A 14,255-nucleotide genomic window follows, 5' to 3' on the forward strand; every position below is an offset into this window, starting at 1 on the left:
GATCACTGAGTAACTGAACGGCCCAGAAAAGCTGCTAGAAGATGGGGTAATAGATTTCTCAGGAGAAGGTAGCTTCACACAAAGGCCTCATCTATACTAGAGAAATTTAGTGCATCAGCCCCCATGTGAAAAGAATAGGAGTACTTGTGGCACCTTAGAGACTACCAAATTTATTAGAGCATAAGCTTTTGTGGGCTACAGCCCACTTCATCAGATGCACAGAATGGAACATATAGTAAGAAGATATATATATACATACATACAGAGAAGGTGGAAGTTGCCATACAAACTGTGAGAGGCTAATTAGGTAAGATGAGCTATTATCAGCAGGAGAAAAAAACTTTTGTAGTGATAATCAAGATGGCCCACTTAGACAGTTGACAAGAAGGTGTGAGGATAATTAACTTAGGGAAATAAGATTCAATATGTGTAATGACCCAGCCACTCCCAGTCTCTATTCAAACCCAAGTTAATGGTATCTAGTTTGCATATTAATTCAAGCTCAGCAGTTTCTCGTTGGAGTCTGCTTTTGAAGACTTTCTGTTGCAAAATTGCCACCCTTAAATCTTTTACTGAGTGGCCAGAGAGGTTGAAGTGTTCTCCTACTGGTTTTTGAATGTTATGATTCCTGATATCAAATTTGTGTCCATTTATTCTTTTGCGTAGAGTGTTTCCCCTAACACATCTGATACTTCACATCTTCACACAAAAGTGCTCCCAATGGTATGCAGGCAACAGACCTGTTTTGAACTAAGGTCTTGCTTGCTAGCAAAGTTGAACCACAGTATGAAATATATGTTCACAATACGTGATCAAAAACAAAGCATGAAGTCAACCCAGTTACAGTTCATTGGTTATATACAATGACAAATACTGTAGTGTAGACAGGACATAAGATGAATAGCAATGTACTGTCTCATCAAGTAAAGCTAAAGTGTATGTACAGCTAAAGGAAACATTCAGAGAAGTACTTCATCCTAGAAGAACGAAAGGCTGGCCTGGAAATCCGATTGCCAAAGGCCAGACCAGCAGTTTGTCTGTTTCATGAAGTGTTAAAGAAGATAAACTCTCATCCCCTGATTTGTGGATTTTCACAAATCACTATCAAGGATATTACGGCAGCAGATGGCACATCTGTCCTTGAGTTTCTTTGTGCTGACTTCCTGCCTCATAAGAGCATAATTAAATATTGTAGTTACAATGTAATGTATATGCTTGTAAGTGTACTTTGGACTAGCCTTGCAGTTGTGAAAGTGTCCAGTCCTCACTAATTCTCAGGCTCAAAGAATCCAGGAATGAAGCTGAATGATTTTGCTCCTCAGTGTCTAAAAATGCAAAATGACATTAATAGAATCATAATTTTGCAGAGTAGAAAATGATGTTAATTTTAAAATAAGATTTTCTCCTCTGAGACTGCCATGTAGGAACTTGAAACAACAACTGAATAACTGAAAAATATGCCTAGAATCATTTTATCACAGCATCGTAGAATTGGTATGTTTAGATTCTCATGGGAGAAGTACACAATTAGAAGCCACTGGGGTTAATTTTTTTTTACAATTTCAATTGTTTCTAATTTTTAAAAAATATTTTATTTAATTTGTATGTATTACATGTATTTATTACAGTATTTCTAAGGTGTCTAACACTACAGTATATCAGCATCTTTGGCATACTAATTATATAACTAATAATTATATAACTAAATTATTTTTTTTAAATAAGGGAACACCACCTTGCTTTGCCTGTCACATCATCCAGAATCACCTGCTTAAAGAGTTCACAGGCAGGAAATAACCAGCCAAAGGTCAAGTTACCAGGGGAAATCCAACATTTATAAAGCCTGATCTTGCAGACTGCTACGTGTCTTCTGTGAGATGCTGAAGACCCTCAATTTCCACTGAATTTAACTGAGGGTACTAAGCATCTTACAGGATCAATCCCATTATTAGGAGAAAGCCTGAACAAAGATCTGCTTTATATTGTACCATAAAATGGTACAACTCAGGCTTAGGGGGGTATACATCAGAAGCAAATTCTAGAGCCAAAGGCCTCCTTTACCTCTATTAATAATTTCTGAAAACTTCTACAGAACACAGTTGTTGTTTACTTTGACTCAATGAGGAAAGAGATGTACTACATAATAATTTTGAGGCAAACCATTTTGGAGAAGCTGCTTTTTCAACATTCACGTTTCCCCTTAGGCATTTCTGGCTTTAAAGCAAAAAACAAACAAACAAACAAACAAAAAAACCCAGGCTTCCAAGAGACAGGAACAAATCTAAAGCCTCACAAAACCATCACAGAGAGTGGAACAGACCTGTGTCAGTATAGTGAAAAACTTTTCCTACAAACACTAATTCTACTTATATTTATACCCCCTCCTTTTTTATATTCACTTTATATTCAGCTGTTAATGTGAAGTACGTTGTAGATTCTCATGGTACGTATTTATCCACATGCTAAATAAAATCTATTTTTAATCAAATTCAGCATTGCTATATCACAAAGGAACTTTAATAGAAATGGTGAGTTAGGGCTTAACCCTGCCAGGTGCTGCGCAACCCTGGGAGGTTCTGAACACCCTCAACTCCCACTGATGCTACAGACAAAGGTAGGTTTGCAATGCAGCTGGAGGTGTAATTGCCAGCTGAGGTATAGAATAAATATATAATTAGAGAATTAAAGTTAGGCTCAAGAAATGTGTTGTAATGAAAGGCCCTAACTAGCAAGAAAGACCTTGAAAGTATTGAGTCATAAGGAATGAAGTAGGGAGGATGTCTGGTTCAAAGAACAACTAATGCAATAAGGGGAAGTTTTAAAAAGAAGGCCTCTTACTGATATAGGGTTGACTGCAGATGGTTTTAAATAAGACAGAGAGAATTTGTCTGAAAATAAGTCCACATGGCCCACCCCACATACCAGTGTTATTTAAAAAATTAGGGCCTATGTGAACCCAGGTGCAAAGGAAAAACTGTTTGTCAGCAAGGAGGGGAAGAGATAGGAAACTGGAAATCTTATATGGATTCAGAGTCCAAAGAAGGGTGAACTGTCTTAAATTGGTTTTTAGCTGAAGTCAGTAATTGGCAAGGACTTTGCTTGTTTGTTAAAGGGTACAAAAAAGTAAACTTTTAAAGGGTTCCTTGCGAATACCTGCCTGACCATGTTGGAGCCGACCGATATGGGTCTCAGCATCCCTGGGTTGAGCCCATTTGTAAATATCTTGATCAAACGTTCATACATATTTTGTTACCGTCCGGGTGAAAGTCACCCGCCTATTCGTTAGGCTTCTGGGGCAGGGTTAGAGCAACTGTATAAACACCATCTGGCCCTGAATTTAATAAAGGACTTTAGGGTTGAATTAGTGCGGGGGAACTACCCCGCCCGCCTGAACGCTAACAGCCCCGGGGGCAAGAACGAGTCTTCCCCGAGATGGGAGCGACGGTCGCTGTTCTCCTTCGGGCCGCACGCCAGGCCAGGCCAGGCGAGGCGAGGCCAGGCCGCCCGGCGGCCCCACCAGGAGCTCCCGCGGCCCCGCCCCGCCCCGCCGGGAGGGGCGGGAGCCAGGCAGCCCCGCGATCGAGGCGCTCGGCGGTTCTGGGGCTGGCTCGGCGGCTCGGGGTTTGATTCTCTCACCCGGCAGCCCGCGGAGCGGAGGTCGGTTGCTGGGCTGCCGCCGCAGTCGGGCAGACGGAGGCGCCTGGCCAGGGGGCAGCGGCGATGGAGGCGGCGGCCGATCCGCGGTACCCCCGGTCTTCCATCGAGGATGACTTCAACTACGGCAGCAACGTGGCCTCGGCCAGCGTCCACATCCGCATGGGTGAGACCCGGCCTCGGGCCGGAGCCGCCGCCGCCCCCCGCGAGCGGCTCCCCCTGCGGGGCCTGGAGCGTCCCCCTTTAGCGTGGACTCCTCCGTCCCCTGCCCCGCGGGGCCTTTGCCCCTCGGTCCCCCGGCAGCCACGGCGGAGACCCTCTGGGTTCAGGGCGGCGCAAACCCCCGTCCCTGCTCGGCGCTGCCGCGGTCACTCGGCCTTGCCCGCGTTTCACTTCCTGTTTTCTCCCTGCGTGCGCCCCGGGTGCTGCCGTCCGAGGGGCGGGCGGGCCTTTTAACCCAGCTCCCTTCGTGAGGTCTAAAAACACCATATGGCTCTTGTGATTAGTTAGTAGGCTTTCTCCTAGTACCCACGCTAGGGTAATTCACCAAGCACTTACTTACCCAGGATGAGTACGGTTCAGGGGAAGGTCAGCTTGTTTTATCATCAAAAGTGGATTCAAATATAATTCTGAGATTCATGTAAGAGGCATTTCCTGCTATCCCAGCTGCTTCATCCATCACTTGATGGTTATAGCTTTAATTTATAGTTTACTTTCTCACATTTTATCCAGAAAGTTATCTTTATCCAGACTTTGCAGAATTAGCAGAAAGTCAGTGCACCACTTAAATCCAATTTAAGCAGGACACCGGCCTTGCCCTGGCGTTCTGCACAAGGCGTTCCCCCTCCTGACTTGAGGTACTGTCTCTTATCAGAACGCGGGAAAGAGGCTGTGAACTCTTCTATTCAGATTTCACTTTTTTCTCACTAGGTGATTTAGTCTCTAGTATTCAGTTTGAACTTCAAGCACTGTTATGGAGGAAACATAAATGTCAAATTTGGCTTCTAGAACAGCTTTTAAAAAATTAGTCAGGGAGACTGGAGGTTTTGAATCTATTGGTGTAGAAAAACACATTTTTTCTTGATCTTAAGAATTCAGGTGGTGACATAAGGCTACTGATGTGAAGAGACTTTTTTTTGCTCTAAATGTGTGGCGTCTGTGTTTATAAACCTATTCAGTACACTTAAATCATTTGGGACCATGTCTCTGCCCATACAGGATTTTTCAGCAGTCTTTTTTATAGAGCTGTGTCCAGCCTAATTTAAAATCCCAAGTAATGGGTCTTTTACCATCTTGGGAGACTGTTTATGATCTAATAGCCTACATTTGCTTTCTTTCATCCTGTTGCACCTAGTTATATCTCCACATACTGCGCAGGTGCATTAGAGCTGTATGGTGAAAGGACTGTTACTGCTTTGCTCTGTGGCATGTTTTTATGCAGTTCAATAATTACGTCAGTTTCTGTTGCGTCCATATCACATTGCAAACTCAGATTGAATACTCATTGCTGAATCACATTTTAGGACTTAAAGTAGACAGCAAATTCAAAGTTGACATGTCATTTTTGTTTCTTTATCCTAGCTTTTTTACGAAAAGTCTACAGTATTCTTTCAATTCAAGTTCTTTTGACCACAGTGACGTCTGCAATTTTTCTGTACTCTACTCCAGTTCAGACATTTGTGCATGAAAGGTAAAGTTCTTAAATGAAATGGGAAATCTTTTCAAAAAGTAAAATGTAGCTGGTGCAATGGTCGCTTTGGAATTTGTGGGAGGGAAGTGAGAGAGGATATTTAATTATATTAATATTTTTTACATCTCCCAGATATATTCTGAGTAAAACATCCTCTTTGTCTTTGGTTCTACAATTCTCTAACTGTATTCCTGTACTAGAAATCTTGGAATCTGACTAGATCTTGTTTACTTTCTTCCCATATTTCTCTTTCCTATCCTGATCCTCTCTCCGCTGAGATACATGCCTTAATCTTTTCACATCTCAGCTAATGCAGTTTTTTTTTCTTATGGTCTTCCTAAATCCCTGCTTTTTGACTCAGCGTTTGGAATGCTGTATAGTCAAACTGTCACTTTCGTGTCCCAGGAAGCTGGACCATATCTTGCCCAATCCTCAGTCACTGTTTGTGGCTTCCTGGCCATTGCTAACTCACTGAGAATTATCCTGAAATTCTTCACATACCTGATGCTTTTTGCTTCAGAAATTGTATCCATTGCTCTCCAATGTTCCTTACTGTTTCTACTAGTGTCCCTTCACCACAACTGATCCTATTTGAGTTGGTTTTCCATCTGTATTATTTCATCTGGAACTTTCCCTCTCAGGCACTGTGCCACATACACTCTTGTAATTTTGCCTTAACTTTTTTTTTCACTGTAATTTCAATAAAACAGCAGCACAAAATGCTATATAATGGATACCGTATAAAATCTTAATTATATTTATAGACCATGTCTACACTACAGCTTAAGTCAGTATAACTGATGTTGTTCAGGGGTGTGAACAAGCAACACAGGCCTCACCTAAGCATAGGTGTAGACAGTGCTATGTCAGCAGGAGTGCTCTTTCTATTGGCTTAGAGCATCTGCACGAGCGGTGCTACAGTGCTGTAAGCTCTGTAGTGTAGACATGGCCATACTTGGAAACACCCCGTCGAATTCTGAAACTTCTTATGTTTTGCTTGGGGAACTACTTTATCAATTTCATTTCAGCAGCAAATTACTAGTTAATGTTTATGTTGAATTCTGTGTGAATTAGTGCATAAAATTACTTGTATCTGTTTGCAGAATCAGAGCCCGCGTGTATAAGTATTATGGATTTGTTTGTTTACAGATAAAAATTTCTTCTTTTTGCATTTTGCATATGTGGTGGGCTTATTTTTTCCCCTCCAAACACAAGTGTAATAGATCACTGTTTTAGATCCAGTTAATAGATCTTTGAACAGCCTGTATCTTTTGGTAAAAGGAACTCTCACACCCCTCAGTTTAGTATTACTGTAGACATATGGTATAAGTATTAGCTTCTTAAGAAAATGTGAGAGAGAGCAGTGTTACTACTTTTATTTAACTCTGACTTTCTTGTGTTAAATTTTACAGCCCTGCTTTGCTTTTGGCATCTGTGCTTGGATCTTTGGTTATGATTTTAGCACTAACCCTGTATAGACATCAGCATCCTGTTAATTTATACCTACTCTTTGGATTTGTAAGTATCCTTATAATTTCATTCTTTACAAGAGTAATGCTTAATGTAAATTTTATTTGAAAATAACTTTTTAAAACAAACCAGTGGTGGCTAATTTATTTCATTGTACCTTTTTGCAAGGTATAGTATAAAATTCTCAGTCCTTCAGAATTTTTGTATGCTCCGGCCACACCTTGTTTCTGGATATCCTCCAATCAGTCTTCTGCAAGCTTCCTTATGGAAATAATACATCGTTTTGGGGCTTTAAACAGGTCTCAGCAAAGTTTTCTTTTTTTTTTTTTTTGTCTTCTTTCTTTTTTAATATCTCCCTTAACTTTAAGGACTTTTTCTTTTGTCTGTAAGGTGCTGAATAGGAAACATGGGACTCAAGGAAATTTCTGTGTTACCATACTTACTAAACCATTAAACAATGGATAGCTGAGATCAAGCACAGTCATTGACAGGGACAAATAGTGGTTTCTAGTGTATAAGATTAAAATCGATTTTCTCCTTCTTGGTGCTAAGAGTTTCGAGCATGTTTCCAATCCAAAGAGCATATGAATGAGCTAGTCTCAAATTTTGATCCCGTGCATGATAATATATAACTACCAGTCAGCCCATATGTAGAATTTTGTAGTTATCACAGTCACCCTCCAATAGCCTAAGGAGTTCTTGTCCCAAGTAATGGGACAGTTCAGTCTGCCAAAAAGAGATGCTTTGGTTGCACCATTAGCATTCCTCTGGCTTTGACATCTTGGAAGAAGTTGTGTAAATTGTATTCTTCAAATCTGAAGAGATCTACCAGGTTTTCCTGACTTATAAGACACAAAGATGTTTTCTCCAAAAGCCATGCAGTGGGTCCATTATCTTAATTGGAATGTAGATTTATATTTGTCTGTTTCTGTACTTGTGATGCAGAAAACGTTCAGGGTTTTATTCAAGTTGTTTAAAATGAAATAATTTTTGTAAAAGTTACATCCAAGCACAGTATGGAATGTTGTATTCCAATAGATTTCCTCAACAGTTTAAACATTACACACTGCAAAAAGGATAGGACAAAACTGTAAGTTTGGGACATAATAGATTTAAAGAAACTGAGGGCTCAGAACAGTTGATTTGATCCAACAGGTACTCCTGAAGAAATTCTGTGCCAAAAAATTATGCACGCAATATTTTAAAATTCCGCAAATATTATTTGTCAATAAATAAATGTGGCTCCAGTGGGGAGCGCAGACCACTGGCTGCACTGAGGTGGGAGATCACCTTGAAGCCCCCCCCCCCCTCTTCCAGTACAGGGACTTAGCAGTGAGGCTACACCTGACCCTGAAACAGGCCTGCCCCAGAAACACCCCAGGGCCCTGCCCCTCTGCGCCAGGTGCATCAGGTGTGGGTGCACAGGCTCAGCCCAGCAGGATCCAAGTGTGGAGGGCCTTAGTGTAGGGGGATTCAAGTGTGGGGTGAGAGGTTTCTGTGTGGGGCAATCTGGGTGCGAGCAGCTCAGTGGTAGATCTGGATGCATGGGGACTCGTTGGGGGTTCCAGATGCAGGGGCAATGGGACTCTGCAGGGGATCCACATGAAGGTGGTTGGGGCTCAGGGAGGGAGGGTCTGGATGTGGGGGGCTCGGGAGGGGGTCTGGGTGCTAGGGGAGTGGGGCTAGGTGGGAGGGGTCCAAGTGCAGCTGGTTGGGGCTCAGTGGGGTGGTGGTCTGGTGTGGGAGGGCTCATTGGGGCGGGGGGTCCAGGTGTAGGGAGCTGGGGCTTGTTGCAGTGAGACCTGTTTAATGTGGGAGCCCCAGTTGCTGCTGAGAGGATGCCGCATGCTGGACTCCCGCTTCCCCCCGCGATTCCCCTATCCCCTTTTCTTCCCCATCTCATCCTCCTCCCCCACTGCTCCATTCCCCTCCCCTCACTCACACATTCCCCTCCCCTTGCCCTATTCCGCACCCCCTTCCTTCCAGATTGCCTCTTCCCCTCCCCCCCACTTCCTTCCTCATTACCCCTGCCCCCCACTTACTCAGCCCCACTGCAGGCAGTCACTGTTGCACAGAAAACAGGAAGGGTCCCAGCACACAGAAGGAGAGCATGACTGGCACTAGGATCCAGGAGGTGGCATTCACCTGCAGAGTCACTGGAGCCCAGACACAGCCTCCTTCAGTTGGGCAGCTCTGTGCTTGCAGAAATGGGGAGGGCAGTGGCACAAAACCTCGTGTGCCCCCCATACCTTACCTCTGTTTGGGGGAAGCAAGCCCCCTTCCCTCCCCCCAAGAAAACTGAACCCATGGTTGTCCCCACATCCCAGCCCTCGGCTTTCCTTTGCTTCCCTGTCATTTTCAGCAGGGAAGCAAAGAGTGGGGGCATTTTCTGCCAGCATGCAGTACCACAGAATTCCCCCAAGAGTAAACAGGATAAAAGCAGCCAAGGTACTGTTCTGAAAACCTTTTTTCCCCCCTCATGTTTTCTTTAATGAATACTAAAACTAAGGAAAATTCCAAGTTTTGTTTCAGTCCTGTGTCAGTACAACAGTAGTGGATTTGATTTCAAGCTAGTTGGTCAAGGGAAAGGAGTTAAGGACACAAGTACATACTTCCACCCCATAGTCCTAAAATTCACCTAAGAAAGTATTTTAATACTGAAAAATATACAGACAGAGAAACTGAAAACAGTTCAGTTATAACAACAGTTCTGAGAAACCTATCTACCTTTTTATTGTTATTTAAAGGAAATTTTTAGCCACATAACTTAAAATTGTCATGTACCATAAGATAGGCTGTGAAATAAAAATTACATGTAACAATTATGCTCTCTCCTGGATAGTAAGACATACTGTAGTTTCCATTTTTTGACTTACTGAGAGCTTTATTTTTAAAAACTTTCAGTTTTTAAATAAACTAGCATGTTTCTATAGCACATGGTACATTCTGCATATAGTAAAAGATTATGTAGCAAAATACTTAAACTACAAACTGGTGAATGTGTACAGTGTTTTCATATGAATATCTTTAGTTTATGCTTTTTTTCCATTTCTTCTCATAGACCCTTTTGGAAGCATTGACTGTTGCTATTACAGGTAAACAAACGCTAGTCATTCTAATACTGCCTGTTGATTTCAGACAGAAATAGGGAAAGGAATTGGACATGTTGCACCCATTGCTGTTTAAAACTGCCAGATGTGACCTGACCGGTGACAGAGCTCTTATTTTGGATTTGCACACATGATTTCAACATGTGTAGCAAAGTCTTGGGAGCAGAGGGAGGAAATCAGATTGTCATCCTTTCTTCCTATTAAATAGAAGTTCTATATTTGCTTTGTATCCCTATGACTTGACTGTTAAAGAGTAGGAGAAAAGATACCACTTTCCCATTGCAGGGATGGGATTAGTACCCTGTCTTCCCTCTCTGCTCTTGGATCTGGCTTTCCTTGCACAAGTCTGAAAATGTTTTTTAGCACAGGTACAAAAGATTTGACGTGTCCATTTAAGAAAGCTAACCCTATACCAAAAATGTTAAGAACCAGCAAATGTAGAAGCATATGGTACGCGCGTACTGTATATATCAGTCTCAAGATTGTGAGGTCAAATCTAACCAGCTTTCTCACACTGACAATCTATAAATACAAAAAACTCATCACAATGTTTATTTATATGCACAGCATACTATTTTTAAATAATTGACTTTTTTCTGTTTACAGTGACTTTCTATGATGTATCAGTTGTCTTACAAGCTTTTATTCTGACTACTGCTGTGTTTCTTGGGCTGACTGTGTATACTTTGCAGTCCAAGAGAGATTTCAGCAAATTCGGAGCAGGGTAGGTTCCTTTATTGGACTATTTTAAAAGCACAAGTATTACAGATACAGGAATAAAAGCCAGGCCTACAGAAAGCTGAGTTGTGTAATTGATTTAAGGGAATCTTATGGGTGTTCTGAGTTTTAATTTTTGTTTTTATATAGGTCCCTCCTTTGGCAAATAGTTTATTTTGCAGTTGTGCTATTTATGTTAACAATTTTAAAACTATAATGTTACTATTACACTAGCAAACTATTTATTTGCATTTTTCACTGAAATATCAAGGAACTTTCAAATAGCAAATCATTAACGCTAGTTTTCATTGCTACCTGCAACAGAGAGATTGTGAGTGGATGGGAGGGGGTGTTTGTGTGTATTTGCATGTATATGCGAATAACTGTTAGAGTATTCAAGGTGTTTTTCTGTGGGATGGAAAAATTTGAAGAAAATTTTGAAATAATAGTAATATAGCTAATACACGAATGTCTTTTTTTTCCAGGCTGTTTGCTTGCTTGTGGATTTTCATCCTCTCCAGTCTCTTGAGGGTAAGATATATTGTGTTCAGGACTAGAAGTGATTGTTTGACATAACTAGTAATTGAAACAAAATACTTAACACCTAATTACATATATTTGTAAAAGAATACAATTGTTAGAATAGGACATGCTTGAGAACTCAAAAAATAAAAGTTATACAAATCTTGGAATAGACTTATCAAAAATGCCAAAGTGACTTAGGATCATCAGTCCCATTTTCAATACACTTTGACTTTCAATAAGACCTGGGTTCCTAAGTCACTTGAGTGCTGTTGATAATTTTATCCTTGATCAATAATAAGCCAATGTATCATGTACGTGTCTCCAATTGGCTAACTATAAAGGGAATTGACTACAAATTAATGTAGTGATGAATTATCTGTAATTAAACTATTAAAACGTACTGTTCAGTCACCATTTTGTAGAAATCTTTCATTTATATTGTAAGACCAAAAGCTGTGGGTATTGCTGATGCAATCTATGAATGTTATTGGCACAGGTTATGTTGTAACCTTTTGACCACATTTTTCAAATTGATTTCTGTAGGATGCTGGTTTTGGCAGTGTAAAATTGGGAGTATGTTTGATTGGGAAAGAACTTAACCAAACTAGATATCTTGATTGACTGGAACCAGGCAGGATGGCCACTTTTTTTTTTTCCTTCATTGTCCTTCACTATTACTGTCCTGAAAGCAGAGCTTCCTCTGAGGCATTGCTTCTAATGACACAAATTTGGAATGATAGGGAGAGACCAGTTGTTCTCAAACTGTGGGTTGGGACCCCAAAGTAGGTTGGGACCCCATTTTAATGGGGTCGCCGGGGCCAACATAAGCTTGCTGGGACCCAGGGCAGAAGCCCGAACTCCACCCGCACCTAGTGTGGCAGGTCTCAGTCTCCGCTCCCCTCCTGGGGTCATGTAGTAAATTTTTTTGTCAGAAGGGGTTCGTGGTGCAATGGAAGTTTGAGAACCTCTGGGATAGACAACATTGAAGGCTCTAGCATACAGCCTGCACTTTTTTGCAGAAAATACGTGTTCAGTTTGTCACTGTCTTACTCCTTCAGTTTGGAGTACTGCAAAAGCAGTGTGCTCAGCCCCTGGACAATACTTTGCATCACCCAGTAGCAACCCCCCCAGCTCATTTAGGCTCTTATCCTGCAAACACTTATGCACATGCTTAACTTCACTACTGTGAGTAGTCTTACTGAATCAGTAGTATATATGTATGTTTTGAAGTAAATCATATCTAATCCACATCTCCTAGAAGAATGGTGACACTGACCTAAGACCTCAAGGGTGGGGGTGTTAATTTGAGTGGGGAAAACAAAAGTTTGGAATTTTCTCTTCTACTACTGGCTTTTAGCAATATGTATATTCCTGTACAAGGGCAAAGTATTTACAATTGTCTAACTGTAGTTTTGTTTTAATAGTGAAGTGCCTTTGTATAAGAAATTTGAACTTACAAATGTTTTCCCTTCTCACGTTATCATTTGGTTATAGCTGTTTTTCTATAGTGAGACAATAGAGCTGTTGTTTGCTGCTGCGGGAGCGCTGCTGTTCTGCGGATTTATCATCTATGACACTCATTTACTGATGCACAGACTGTCCCCGGAAGAGTATATATTGGCTGCCATCAATCTCTACTTAGATATCATCAATCTGTTCCTGCACCTGCTGCGCCTACTAGAAGCATTAAATAAAAAATAACTGTAGGTGACCTGTAGTGAAACTCCTCCATAAATAGTGAAATGTGGTGTTTAGAGGGTTGAGTCTAAATAGGATTGGTTTTGATTATATACAAACTGCAGTATATTTTGAGATCGAATCTTACTATTTTTCCATTCCATGATTACTGAATCTTTTTCTCAGAAATGAAAGGGTTTTATGTAACTGATGCGTTTCTGCTCAAAATATATATTTTACTTTAGTTGCACCCTGCAGCCATTTCAGTTACTTTTGTAACGGCTTTATTTGTGACCAGGGTAGTTTTTGATGAAAATGCTTGTCAACTTCTGATAGCCCTAACACGAACAGTTAGAAAATCCCATCATTTTATTTCTGCTATCCTATAATTGTTGCGGATGGTTCCTTTGGAATCATAAATCTATCTGGATAATATAAGATCAAGTCTTTTCATTTTGTTAGTGTATAGTGATATTTTACATAAGCTAAAATTCTCTCATTCTAAAAATGTATATTAGTGGGATCTTGATTTGAAAGACTTGGAATTATTAACTAGTAAAACATAACTACACTTCCTTTAAAAGATTTTAATCTACTCTGGTTTAGAGCTATGAGATTATTTTATTTACCAAGGACAAGTATAAACAGAACAATACACAGTGTTAGATTGCTCAATTATTTATTGCCTATCTTTCAGCTGTTGATTAACATAAACATAATTGAAAGATGGAATGTGGTTTTGCACATATAAAAATGTTGAGTCTGCATAGAATTGTGAATGTTTGCATGCATTAAAATTGGAAAATCTTAACCCTAAAATCTGTTCATCTAGCTGTACGGATTGGAGAGCTCCAAAGATCAGATAGTGGAGAGAACTAAAAATGTAAACCATTGCTTAGCAGCAGCTCTTGTTACTTGGGAGACCTGGGTTCTGGTGTGAATGTGGGTTGTGTTTTCCAGGCTGGTGAAATTTTGGAAAGCCAGTGAGGGCAAAATAAGAGGAGGCAAAGTGAAAGTTGTTCTTAGCAATAAAAAACTGGGATAGTTTAGGACCAGGTATGCCGTTGGCTTGCCGAGAAGTTGGTCAAGGAGGACGGTCAGTGAATGTTCCACTTGTTCTGGTATTTGAGCTGTATTAAGAACTATAATGAAATTTTAAATGTTCGGTAACAAGATCAGATGCATGAGTCTTTGGAGTTACTTCTACATCGTGTGTGTTTCCTGTTAATTTTGTCTAGAAAATAGCACCTTATTTTCCGTCGGGTTTTATCCGCGAATAAAATGTTGGATGTGTTAAACACGTTTTTTAGTATCTGAATATGATCACTTATGAAACAAATGCGGGAGGACTAATTGAGCCATCCTCCAGTATAGCTAATGTGTACATTTATTAAGGCTGCTGAAGGACCAAG

The 14,255-nt window shown here is 40.7% G+C and overlaps 1 protein-coding gene across 1 annotated transcript; it reads left to right on the plus strand.

Annotated features, from left to right (window-relative positions):
• The first annotated feature begins 3,553 nt into the window (after positions 1 to 3,553).
• Positions 3,554 to 14,141, plus strand: TMBIM4 (transmembrane BAX inhibitor motif containing 4). Its single transcript, XM_084615848.1, has 7 exons — positions 3,554 to 3,820; positions 5,236 to 5,344; positions 6,757 to 6,862; positions 9,876 to 9,909; positions 10,531 to 10,648; positions 11,127 to 11,172; positions 12,661 to 14,141. Exons 1-7 carry the CDS (start codon positions 3,721 to 3,723, stop codon positions 12,865 to 12,867), a joined length of 720 nt encoding a protein of 239 aa, XP_084471974.1. The 5' UTR covers positions 3,554 to 3,720; the 3' UTR covers positions 12,868 to 14,141.
• The last annotated feature ends 114 nt before the right edge of the window (positions 14,142 to 14,255 follow it).

The sequence above is a fragment of the Lepidochelys olivacea genome, assembly GCF_965140295.1.
Source record: "Lepidochelys olivacea isolate rLepOli2 genome assembly, chromosome: 1".
NCBI classification, from domain to species: Eukaryota; Metazoa; Chordata; order Testudines; family Cheloniidae; genus Lepidochelys; species Lepidochelys olivacea.

Coding starts and splice junctions, on each gene's coding strand:
- TMBIM4 (XM_084615848.1), top strand. CDS start 3,721: ATGGAGGCGGCGGCCGATCCGCGGTACCCCCGGTCTTCCATCGAGGAT. Junction 6,863..9,875: donor TATACCTACTCTTTGGATTT/GTAAGTATCCTT, acceptor TTCTTCTCATAG/ACCCTTTTGGAAGCATTGAC. Junction 10,649..11,126: donor TTCAGCAAATTCGGAGCAGG/GTAGGTTCCTTT, acceptor TTTTTTTTCCAG/GCTGTTTGCTTGCTTGTGGA.